General features: G+C 41.5%; 1 protein-coding gene across 1 annotated transcript; it reads left to right on the top strand.

The window, feature by feature from the left end:
- Nucleotides 1-11,151: 11,151 nt before the first annotated feature.
- On the top strand, nt 11,152-12,156 carry LOC147617860 ((3S,6E)-nerolidol synthase-like). Its single transcript, XM_086775517.1, has one exon. It carries the CDS (start codon nt 11,152-11,154, stop codon nt 12,154-12,156), a length of 1,005 nt encoding a protein of 334 aa, XP_086631643.1.
- Nucleotides 12,157-13,724: the final 1,568 nt, after the last annotated feature.

Here is a 13,724-nt window from a genome sequence, read left to right as displayed (position 1 = left end):
GATGTGAATGTGAATGAAGATGTGGATGTGGATGTATGGATATAGATTCGGATGTAGATGTATGTATGTGAATGTGGATGTATGAATGAGGATGTGAAAATAGATGTATGCATGTAGATGCGTATATGTGAATGTGAAATTGGATGTATGTATAATGTGGATGTATGAATGAGGTTGTGAAAATAGATGTATGCATGTAGATGCGTATGTATGAATGTGAAATTGGATGTATGATGTGGATGTATGAATGAGGATGTGAAAATAGATGTATGCATGTAGATACGTATGTATGAATGTGAAATTGGATGTATGATGTGGACGTACGAACATGGATATGTATGTAGAATAATGAATGTGAATGTGTATGTGAAATAATGTGTAGTCTATATGAGTGAATGGATGAGAATGAGTACACATTGAATGGAATAGGGAATAAGTAATGTGGTCCGAGAGTGGATAATGTGGAAAGACGAGAGTTCGTTATAGAAACTGTATTTTGTGACTATTTGTAAATGACTGTTTTATGTCAAGAATGCTGGGGAAGCATTTTGACCGTCTTGAGGATTAAGGTCATGGAGACCTAACTGATAAAGTTGCAACTGCTGACGGAGAGTCAATGGAGGACGTCTCGCGTAGCAAAGTCGGCCGAGGTCTTGACCAGCCTCGGTTCGATTAAAATGGTGAGCTTCCGGTACGGTGGATGAGGGACCAAGGAAGCGGCCTATGAGTGAAGCGCTAGGTCACCTGCGAAGGATCCTAGAGGGTGCTGACCATATGGTGCTCGGGCTCTGGGTCGCCTAGGATACCCACACGTGCGTCGAGAAAGATATTGGAACAAGGAGTAAGAGTTGTTTTGTGAAACCGAGCATGGATCTGGTTGATTGACCTTGCTGGTCTTCAATGGATGAGTCCATGGCTCTTTATATGGATCTGTTGGTTGATCTTGCTGATCTTCAATGAGAGTCCATCTTGATTTTTATAAGTGATTATATTGCCGAGTATTATGGGCTAGGAACTATTGAAAAGGTCCCTGAGTGGACAGGTGGTGAGCGTTCTAGTTGCCAATGATGCCATAGATACTCTGATGAAGGAATGATGGGAAATTAAGAATCAACCGAATAATTTGGGAGATTGTGATCAGTGGTACTATGGTTTCATTAAAGGATTGTTTTAAAGTTAGCTGATGCTAAGAAAAAGGCAATTTCATATTGGTTGTGTAAGTGGTGTGGCTAGTTTTATGTTTGCATTGTGATCAGTGGTACTATGGTTTCATTAAAGGATTGTTTTAAAGTTAGCTGATGCTAAGAAAAAGGCAATTTCATATTGGGTGTGTAAGTGGTGTGGCTAGTTTTATGTTTGCATGAACTTCCAGCTAGGGGGCCTTGGAACTCTTTTCCTTGGTACCCGGGACAAAACCTAACCAAATTCCAAATTGGATCCCATCACTACAGTGGTTGGGCGGTTGGCTAACCCATGGGATCGGATGGGGTTAGGCTGGACTGATGGATCCGTAAATCGAGACTCAATTTCTGTTATTACGATAGATGAAGTAAGTCTCGGATAGTAATTGTTCTATGGATAGGAATCAACGGATGTGCCTCTTGATGGGGAAAAAAGCGTTGATCCCAATGATCCAAGTGCAAGTTTCTTCCTTGATCTGACCAAGTATCTTTATAGATGCAGTCGGATCAGTTTGATCACTAATGGTCTTGACTACATTAGTATAAAAAGGTTATCCTGGAGGAATTGCCCGTGCTTTCCGGATAAGGGAAGTTTTTCCGGGTTCGGTTTTGGAAAAACCGACGGATTAGTCTTTTGTCTGGATATCCGTGGTGGACGAGGCCCCGAGTGTGGGACCCTGCCCTCACAAAATGTGCTACTTCCGCTGCCAGCATCCGAGCACGTTGCGCGGTGGGAACAGGGATCTCACAATTGACTATTACAAGTTCAGAGCTACCTCCAAATGGAGTGTTTCCACCCAAGTTCAGAACTGCCTCCAAATGGACTGTTTCCACCCAACTAGCCTAAGTGACCTCGCTGACACATAAAATCTTTCCTTTGAGTTAGCTAACACCATAGGGATCTCAAAACACTTAAACACAGCCAGCTCCAATCCTCAAAAACTATCAACTAACCACCAATGTCAGACTGCTGACACAGACACCCTGTAAGATAACCAAGCCTCCTCATAGTTATCCTCAAACACAGATCCAAAATTGTCAGCTATACTTAGATTAGAATAAGATCCCAACAAAACTTGTTGACTATTCTGATGTCTAGCTGGCACAGAATCAACCCCACTACTCAGGCTGGCTGGTTCCAAAACAAACTCAACCTTAAATAGTTCTTCAATTATCACCTAGTCTTCTAAAGAGCTCCACCCACGTAACACAAAATTGAACCAAAACCAAAGAAAAACTCTTTAATTCACAAAAGTTGATTATCTGTGCATTCTAAGAAGACTGTGTAACACATAACAGACTCTGGGAGTCGGGATTGAGCAAATGAATGAAAACCACAACAGAGCAAGAGAGCTCTCACACAGATGGCAATGACAAAAACCACATATATATTCTCAACTTCAACAAAATCATCAACGACAACTATATAAACTGCTCCCACAGCTTGTAGGCTTCAACTGGCAAATATAAATGCGAGATGCTTGAGCAATCCTTAATTTCGCCCAAGTTCCAATAGTGGTGCACTCTTAGAGGTTCTGGGACACAATCTCCCAAACAGAATCCTTAATCACTCTGGCAATCTCCTGCTCTGGAGAGAGATAAATCTTCTCAACAATTCCCCGTCGCCCTCTAAGCAGAACAAATCCACAGAAAGCTAACCCAATTCACAGCTATCTTCACAACCATATACCAGCTCTCTTAGCAAAACTCTTCTTCCAAAAACCAAAGCTCTCATACAAGGCTCTCTACACAACAAAAACTCACTCCCCCTCCCCCCTCCAAAAAAAAACCCGCTTTTACACACCCTCTCTTTAATGCGCAACTATGTTATATCTCCATGCATATTCTTACCTACCCTACCCAATTATGTCGACTAGCCACCATACAACAGTCCTAACATCAACAGCTTATTACAAACGAGTTACCAATGCGCAGCTACCCATGCAAGATCCTATGTTTCCTAATGTTTTTGATCATACCCAGTGTATTTATTTGTTTTTCTTGGGGTTGTGGTGAGCATCTTCATGGAGCATATCCCTTTGGCCACAAAAAAACCTATCACCGGGATTTTCTATTTAAACCGGTTTTTCGAACACATGTGAAAGATATGTGGTGCATAGAAATGCATGCCCCAAACATTGCAATACCGGCTCAACAAGAGGCTTACGCGAAGCTAAACAAAGTGTGAAACCTTTCACCCTCTCTCTCTCTCTCTCTCTCTCTCTCTCTCTCAAAAGGAGCGCCGCACAGATTCCACATGGCAGGGCCCAGGCACGCTAATCATTCTCTTCGCCTTTTAACCCTCCAATGCTCGAAGTACTCTCCGTCTCTCTCTCTCAGAGACGTGTGGTAATTTTTGTATATTTCACAAAACCTCTAGAAACGACCAATTCTTAAACCTTCAAACTCAAATTTTGAAAGCGTTACGAAAATTTAAAATACGAATTGAAGCTCCGATTACAAAGTTGAAGTTCCAATTACAATGTAATGGAGTTTCTTTCTGGCATTGACCCCCTCCTCTCTCGAGTATGCCTCCTTTTGTTTCACAATCTACATATAAGGACAAGCGACTATTACCACTTACTTGAAAAAGTGACAGGTAGAACGGTTGGGTCCCATTATGGGACCCGGGTTCGATGCCACCACTGAGCTACGCGATGGGGCTTGGTTGTGAGCCGATGGAGAATTCCACCTTCACACCAAACAAAAAAGTGATTAAAGATAGGTTCGCTTAAAACGTAGGCATGATGCTTTTAAAAAAGTGCTAAAAATGTTTTATTGAGCCAATCAAAATAAAAGTTGATGTTGAAAGAGAGAGATGATTGTAAAAATCACATGTTGATTTCTTAATTGTATAAAATATAGAAAGGTCAACATCCTTCAATAGCTACATAAAAAGAGACATGTCCTTAGCAGCTTTCCATTGGTCTTTTTGTGAGGTGCTAGAGATAGAGAGAGAGAGAGAGAGAGAGAGAGAGAGATGATTGTGTCTCCTTAGAAAAGCCACATGTCGATTTCTTAGGTTAACATCCTTGAATAGCCACCCAGTGGTGCCCTTAGTAGTTTTCCATCGGTCTTTTTGTGTGGTGCACAGAGAGAAATGACTTTGTCTCCTTACAAAAGTCACATGTTGATTCCTTAATGGTAGAAGACATAGAAAGGTCAACATCTTTCAAAAGCTACATAACAAGACAAGTTTTCCATTAGTCTTTCTGTGAGGTGCTAGAGAGAGAGAGATGATTGTGTCTCCTTAGAAAAGTCACTTGTTGATTTCTTAATAGTAGAGGACACAGAAAGATCGACATTATTAACCTTTTAACAATGTTTATTTCTTGATTATAGAGGACATAAAAAAGTCACATGTTGATTTCTTAATCATAGTAGGGGACATAGAAAGATCAACATTATCCCTTCAATAAGTATATAAAAATATCAATTTCTTATATGGAAGAGGACATAGAAAGATTGGTGTTATCCCTTGATACCATTCCTGCGGGAAACCCGCAAAAAAATGAATTTAAAATGCCTTTTTTAATGCTCTTAAAATTTTCTAAATAAATAGGAAAAGTTTTCTAAAAATTGTAGAAATTTAGGGAATCCTTTCTACCAAAAAATACCCACACTAGCATGTGCAGTATTTTGGTTAAAAATTTTCATAAAATGCTTATTTTAACCATAAAATAGATAAAAATAGCATTTCCACTCATAGAATCTCCCCGCAACATCGACACTTCCATCCAAGCCAAGAAGCACCGCATTTCGACCGCCATATTGACGTTCCCAATGCATAGACCGCCAAAACAAACCAAAAAACAATATCTTTTTCTTAGTTAATGTTAAAATTTACTTAAAAATGTAAAATTTTTGGAATAATGAGAGAAAACTTAGAGGGAGGAAAAACATAAAAAATTAACTAGAGACCGCTTTGATACCACTGTTAAAACCCTAAAGATTTCTCTAGATAATAACTATGCATAAGCATCCATAAACGAGGCAAATACCCATCTACCCGACCACCCCCAAGCCCAAGGGTGCACACATAAACACAATGAAGTACCACATATCTTACCTTAGTGTCCCATACCACCAAGTGATATGACTTCACTCCAGCAACACGAAGATCATCTAATGCCAACCTTAAGGGCCTGAATTAAATGTACCATAGCAGCATCATTCAATTTATTAGCATAATATACTTACCAACACATATGAATGCATTTATACATTAGCTCTAGAACATCTACCCCAATACTAATCTCTTTCTGAAAAATATATTATTTCTAGAATTCCAAATCTTTGACAAGTAACAGAATCTAATTATGTTAAATATTAAATCTACAACTCTCACACAGCAGGTTGCCAGTCTGCCTGCCTCTAGAACCCAATCCCCCCAAAACCCTTGCACCCCTATGCTACTTGTTGAGACCCATTTTCCAATTCTAAGCTTCTTTGTATAGGCAGGGCCCACATACACACCCTCCACAAGAATACTTAAGCTTTCACTGGAATGTGTACTTTCCATATAGCTTTCCACCTCTTCCTCCAGATACTAGCATTTCATCCTACCTTCTAGATTCTATTACATTGCTCTACATTCACCTCACTCTTTCTTAGTTCCACATATATAACCCTAGCTGCCCCTTTGTCTAGCTTAGCTCCATTCCAGTTATTTATCCACCAGGGCTCATCAAAGGCGGTAGAGACCCATTCTGTCTACACTTCTGCCAATACTTGTCCTACCAACTGCCTCTCTCTTGGAAGTAATCTAAACTCTCCTTCCATCTCGTCTAGCTCTTTCCATCCCACCAATGACGAGTCCCAACAATTAGCCAATCTTCTCATAATCCTATTGTTTAGATTTTTGGCTAAGTTGATGTCCAAAAGTGCCAGAGGGGGTTAAACTTATGAGTCCACCATAGCCCCAAACTAAAAAAAGAATTACCTCTAGATCTGGGAAAACAATCCCAAAACACCAACCCTAGCACATCCTTCCATCTACCACATAGAAACTTGTAAAATGAAGAACCTATAATTTTCAAAGGAGCATAGGATAGCAACTTGTCTTTCGAGTTTAGCCCCAACCATCTACCTTTATAAGGATAAGAGAGTCTTCCACTAATTACCTTTTCAGTTTGGCCCATGTCTCCTCTTGGTGTAGATAATTGGAAAGATACACAGCTACTCTAGCTATATAATGAGTGGGTAGATGTAGGATACCAATGCCTCCTTCACTCTTTTTACTTAGCTTGTCCCATGCAAGACAAGTTGCCACTCTCCTCTACTTCTCCTTTTTCTCCACAAAAAGTATCTTACAGGCCCCATAATTTTCTTCCAATTACTTCTACCAAAATTTAACACTGTGGACACAAGAACATGATGTTATCATTTAAAAACAGTATTACAGAAGCTCACTTGTTATATGCTTTACATCTAGATTAATAGTATATAGGTTATCTGTCACCTTAACAAACCCATGAGATTACGAAAACTTTGGCCTAAAAAAGGGCCCTCTAAGAATATCCATGTCATCACTTTTCTAGAAAAAAGAGGCCGTGGTTTATTGATGTCAAAACCCCCACACACAACATACCATTGGAAAGCCTTTGAAAAGTATATTCTAAATCTACAACCTATTAAAAATTTGGATTTGATATACTCAAGTTATTGTGTTCAAATTCCCATGATTGTAACATTATGGATATCATAATCGTTAGAATCTAGATATGCTCAAGTTATGCCTTTCCCACTAAAAGGTGGATCTCAATGATCATTGAGATTAACCTTTTAGTGGAGAAGACATAAACATGAGTATATCAAATCCAAAATTATCGAAGGTGGTAGATTTAGAATAATTTACTTTTCAACAATATGTCACGTGTGGGGGTTTTGACCATAAGATACATAAGGTTCAGTAGGGTTGCTTTTTCTAGCAAAGTGATGACATGGCTCTTCTTAGAGGGTCCTTTTTGAGTCCAAAGTTTTTTCAATGGATTTTTCTAGGATTTTATCTAGATGGTTTTACACTTAGTTTAGCTTTAAAGTAAATGAAAAAAGTGCTCTACTCTATGCTCAGCTTTGCAGCATCTCATGAACTCATATAGCCTATGTTTTTGATCTCCCATATGTTCTCTCATCTGCTCCATCTATAACCTCATATGCTCATGGTTAGTCTCTACATTGCCTATGATGATGGCACCATAGTAGAATGCATAGGTGGCATTTACATGAAAGAGAAAACATGAATAAGATACATAGAAAAAATGTGCATGACATTAACATACATATAAGTAAACAAATCAAAGATAGGTGCCAACTTCAATCCACTTGTAAACGCTGTGTGAAAATAACCACACCACATGCTGAATGTTCTTTGTACCAAGTGGATATTGACCCCAATCTGTGATCCAAGAGCCTCAATGGTTGAAAGTGATACAAAGATTGGGTCTCCCACAACAACTTGAAGGGTCGGTGTGGCCACGGTCTACCCTGCTCACCTAAGCAACCCATGCCCACACCCTGCTAGGATGATCAGTACTGTAATCCACCTCTAATCCCAATATAAACTCTGCATATAATTGCTTTGCAAAGTATAAGGAAACCTGGCAATAGTGGGATATCCTCCCATAAGTAGCTACATAGATATGTGCCACTATATCTAGGTAGGAAAACCTAGTAAGAAGAAGAGGTTTCCCAAGCACAAGGATGGACACCTTGGCCATCTCTATGTACATCTTTTAAAAAATCCCTAATGCTAGGGAGCTTATCCAAGTCACGATAGAAAAAGGCATGTAAAACCCTAGTGATATGTTGCGTGTGTAGCCACTCATCTATAGACACGATGCTACCTAGGTTGTGTAAGGAGGACAACATCATCTCTAGGTCTACCAAGATGTGCAAGGTAGATGGTGTGTCACCTGCACTCGCATCTCATGGACCATCACCGGTGAATCATAGGTACGAGGTCCTTAATGGACTCGCGTGAGTCCATGCTAAAGAGGATGATGTGAGGATACCCTAATGAGAACCCTAAGCTAGATGTGGAAGGGAAAAAATGTCTAATAGAGATTAGGGAAGACCTAATGGAGATTAGATGAGTGATTATGTGAAAGGCCAATGTAGATTAGGGAGAGAGGAAGCTCTAAGAGTGAATAGTGAGAATGAGGGGGGGGAACATGGAGTTTTTATATCTCGATCGAGTTAGGGTTCGGGTTTTGAGACAAGGAACACATGGCACCCCACGATCGAGTTAGGGTTCGGGTTTTGAGACAAGGAACACATGGCACCCCACGATTGCTTACCATATATAACACGTGTCCATCATGGGTTGGATATCCACGTAACTCAGTCGAGTTATGTGGAAAATTAAAATTTGGATTCTTTGGGATTTTTTCTTTCCTTTACAATGCCCTCGAGGTCCATCATTGGTTGGGTATACATGTAACCCGGTCGAGTTACGGGAAAAATTAAAAAAATGATTTTTTGGGGATTTTTTCTCTCCTTTGCAATGTCCTCGATCTTTACACGTGTTGGTCATTATCATCGATTGGGTATCCACATAACTCAGTTGAGTTACATGGAGAAATATTTTTTAAAAAAATTCTTTCCTTTGCTGTGTTGAAATAACAAAACACATGTCCATCATCATTGGGTATCCATGTAACTCCATTGAGTTACGTGAAAATTTAGAATTTGTGATTATTTTGGTTTTTTAACCCTTTCCTTTACAACTTCAAAATAAAAAAACATGTGATCATGGGTTGGATACCCACGTAACTCAGTCCAATCACGTGAAAAAGTTTTAAAAATGATTTTTTAGTCTTTTTCCTTTCCTTTGCAACATCATCGAGCTGCACACATGTCCATCATTGGTTGTGTATCCACATAACTCGGTCGAGTTACGTGGGAATTTAAAATTTTATTTATTTTTTCATTGCGCAAGTGGTCGAGTTACACAATGTTCATCTACGGTTTGTAATTGAAGAATTACCTGAGTGAGTCCATGCTTCTTCTCGGTGTATTTTAATCCTATTGCTTGAAATAACTTATGGGCTCAAAATAGTGTCCACTTTTACAAATATGTCGACTTCTACAAAAAGAGAATTGATCATAAATAAGGAAGGATGTGGGAATATAGCATTTCATGATTAACTCCTCCTAAGAGAGAGAGAGAGAGAGAGAGAGAGAGAGAGAGAGAGAGAGAGAGAGAGTAAATCAAGAGAGAATAAATCAGGATGGGCACATAAGAAAGGAGAAAGACATGAAAGATGGGATTTGCTTTGCAAACTACTTAATTGTAAGAAGTATGAATTGGATTAGGCTTGTTCTTTTTGTTCAACTCTTGTAAGTCAAAATAGTGCTGTATAACTTGGCTTTCAGCTTTAATATTATAGATATTTTCCTTTAAAAAAAGAAAGGAGAAAGACATGCCAATTTTTGGAGACATCAGCATTATAAAATATCACCTATGTAGTGGCACTACCTTACGAATGAAATATGACCATAACATATGATAATTCAAATCCATTTTAACTTTGGCATAGTACTCAAAATTTAGTGGACATGTAGCCTAAGAGCTCTAAAAAAGAGAATAGCGCTTCACCCACTGCACCGCTCATAAAACTGCCTCCATAAGTATTTTTTTTTAACATGAAGAAAAAAATCATATGGAGAAAATTGTCTGATCTCCGTCTCTATACCTTTAGAGCAAGCAAGATGGCCATGAGCCTGCTTTCGATCGTACGTTTTCTCTCTGCCTCAACTCATGCATTTACAGGCATCGCCTTTACACACAATCCCTCTTTATGCCCTTCTCCTGAGCCTGTGAATATTCATGCGCGGTAGTCTTTTTTCATTCAACCTTCAACCCTCACCTACCTTTGTTCAAACTTCTATGTCGGTGAAGGGAGAAAGGGCGACAAGATGCGAGGAGGAGAAGAGAGAGTCTAGGAGATCGTGGGTGGCAAGTGATGACACTGACAAAGGGAGATAGGGAGTTGGAGGCGATGAGAGAAAATTGAAACGATGCACATGAGGCAACACCTCGCACCTCTTGCGTGGCTTTGAAATAGATAAAATTTAATTTTGGTAAAATCTTTGAAATTGTTTCACGACTAAATCAAATTAATGATTTCCATTTTTCACTCATTGTTATCCCCTATTGGAGAGGGCATGTTACTAAACGAGTCCCATAGCTAATAAATCATTTAAGTAATGCCTCTTCTATGCTATGCCTTCTACTACAAACTATTTCGCCACACGATGTTATGCCTTGTATTACAAAGTGTTTCTCAAAAGGCTTTCTAATGGCATATTATTCTCTAAACTTTCGATTGTGTGGAAATTTGAAGCAATTTTAAGCGCGTATCCACGCAGAGGCATGCACGAGATTCCGGGCCCCGTGCTCCTTTGTCACTTATGTGGGCCGTACATGCAAACGACAGTGGATTCGGAAATCCAATAAAAGGCTTAATTTCAAATTTGAAGGTAATTTTAAAAATCTGCAAGTGCAAATTACACTATACCCGGGTTTTTTTCGAACACTGCAGTGGAAATGCAATAAAAGGCTCAAGCGCGGGATTCCTTTGTCACTTATGTGCTGCTTTATGTCGGCCGTACATGCAAACGACAGTGTAACACATGTTAGAAATCCTTCAATAAAAGGCTCAAGCCATGGACTCTGTAGGCTAGAGCAAGGCCGAGGAGAGAGAGAGAGAGAGAGAGAATGGGGCGCCTAACCTCGACCCTCCTTGCCACACCAGCTTCCACATGCTGCCATGCTCATTTGCGGCGCAGCCCCCTTCTAACGCCGCCCATGCTCCACTGCCTGCTCCCGCGCTTTCGCTGCCGTGCCATTCCGAACACAGCTAATCCTTATCACCAAAATCCTCCTCCATCATTCCCAGCCGCCATTCGCAGCCGCCATTCCAAGGAGACAGAGACACACACACACACACACACAGAGAGAGAGAGAATGGAGCGCCTGAACAGCTCAACCCTCCTCACCACCAGCTTCCACCTGCCCGCCCCGCTGCCATGCTCATTCGCGGCGCAACTTCACCCTGACTATGAGCTCATCCAGGCGCAATGCGACCCCTGGATTGTGTCAGTGGCGCAGCCACCTTCTAACGCCGCCCGACAGTTCCTTCTCGACTGCTTGCTCCCCCGTTTTTGCTGCCGCTTCATTCCGAGTGGCCCCAGCGCCCGGCTAGTCCATGTCACCAAAATCCTGTCCTGGCTATTCGTTTCCGACACCGACGACGACGACCCGCAAGCCTTGGGCGCCGATCACGTCGGAAGTGCTCGTCGGCACCAGCTGATCATGGCCATCCTGAACAACGGTACTGGAACCATCACCCAGCAGATGCAATGTGATGGCAGGACCCAAGCGCAATTGGCAGCGCTGGCGAAGGTGTGGCAGGAAGCGCGCGGGGACATGCCAGCGGTTCTCAGGGATCGCTTCATCCACTCCATGGAGCGCTATTTGGAGGCCGTAAAGCTGCAGACGCTCTACAGAAGCGCACACTCGTTGCCGGACGTAGACAGTTACATCCAAATCCGCCGCGCGGCTTCCTTTGTTCTCCCGGCATTCGCGCTCGTGGAGTACGCGATGGGCAACGAGCTCGATAACGACACCTACGGTAGCCCGCTGATCGCTCAGCTCCTGAACGCCGTTACCGACCACATCTGCTTCTCCAACGACCTACTCTCCTGTCGTGTCGAGAGCACCGTGGGGGACTTCTTCAACATGCCGTCCGTTGTGTTCCACTCCGCCGCACATGGTGACAGCTTTCAGCAGGCACTGGACCGCGTGGTGGACATGGTGGATAAAGCGGACACCGAGTGCATTCAGCTGGTGGCAACAATCCGCGGATCCAGCCTCGCGGACAAGCCTGGCGTACTCTCCTACGTCGCGGGTCTCTGCTCGGGCATGGCCGGCCACCTGCGCTGGTCGTACGAGACCGTCCGCTACAAATAAAAGAGTCGTAGGTTTGAAAATAGGAAGATTTTAGAGGTCCAGGTTTTTCACCATTTGATGGATAACTTTTTTTAAATTTGAAATTTGGCTACTACTAGAAGGGAGTAACAAGGACCCCTCATATCCTCTACAAAGTGAAGGCATGTGACTAGGGTTCTAGAAAAGAACCGGTTCCCCTCTCTACAACCATCTCTCTCTCTCTTTCTCACACACACATACACACACGTGCACGTACACACATGCGTGCATACACACACTCTCAAATGTTGAAACTCTCTCTCTCTCTCTCTCTCACACACACACACATACACACACTCTCAAATGTTGAAACTCTCTCTCTCTCTCTCTCTCTCTCACACACACACACACACACACTCTCAAATGTTAAAACTCTCTCTCTCTCTCTCTCTCTCTCTCACACACACACACACACACACACACATACACACACTCTCAAATGTTGAAACTCTCTCTCTCTCTCTCTTTCTCACACACACATACACATATGTGCACATACACACATGCGTGCATACACACACTCTCAAATGTTGAAACTCTCTCTCTCTCTCTCTCTCTCTCTCTCACACACACACACACACACATGCACACACACACGCACACGCACACACACACACATATACACACACACACATTGTACACACCCTCTCTCTCTCTCTCTCTCTCTCTCTCTCTCTCACACACACACAAGCGCACATGCACACATCGGGCCCCTCTCTCTTCTCACACTCTCCCACACATAAAAGCTCTCTCTCTCTCTCTCTCTCTCTTTTACACCCACACTATAGATGCATAAATTCATATACACATTGTATTTAGACCTTATTTAAAATAACCATACCAGATTGGATATCAATGTTTTGGGTCTTTAAACCACGTAGGCCTAGCATGATAATCACTTTTCTCTAATTTTGACATAAATGGTAATTCCCGACACGAGCAAGAGTTATTGCATGGCATGCTTAGGCTCGTGTATACACAAACTTGCTTCTCTTGCATGACTAGCATTTTGAGGGCATTATCGCCTAATTTGGTAGTCTATGAGTATGGGGCAATTGGTTTTTTGGCGGACTGTGGTATGGTGCTCTGTAGATTATACTAACGGATTCGCATTGACACTCCAAGGCAATGTGAGTTGGTTGCTTCGGCACTTGACAGATATAAAATGGCTTGGATACCTATGAGTTTGCTCACTTAGCCTGTGTATGTTCTACGTGGTTCTTCTGCCATGTCACTTGTTTTCTGTCTTCTGTGAGAAGTTCGTCTTCTTCTAAGGTATTTGTAGCAGGAGTTTGTGGCTACTTGCCCTAATGTCATGGATTTATTACGTACACTCTTTGTTAAAATGACTTCTGTGAAAATCATCTGATGGTTTTGTGGCTAGGGCATACGCTTGATAATGGTATTTGAATCATCTACTATCTGTGATGCATGGTGCGCTTCTTAAATTGTTCATATACTAAAAAAACCTACATGCACTACCTTCTATTATCATTTAAATTTTTGATTGTAAATGCTTCACATGCATGCTTGTGATTTTTATCTTTACC

Source organism: Cibotium barometz, chromosome 36, assembly GCF_041138505.1.
Source record: "Cibotium barometz isolate CiBa-2024 chromosome 36, ASM4113850v1, whole genome shotgun sequence".
Classification (NCBI taxonomy): domain Eukaryota; kingdom Viridiplantae; phylum Streptophyta; class Polypodiopsida; order Cyatheales; family Cibotiaceae; genus Cibotium; species Cibotium barometz.
Note: the sequence above shows the minus strand (reverse complement) of the source record. Positions and strands in the feature narration are given on the sequence as shown.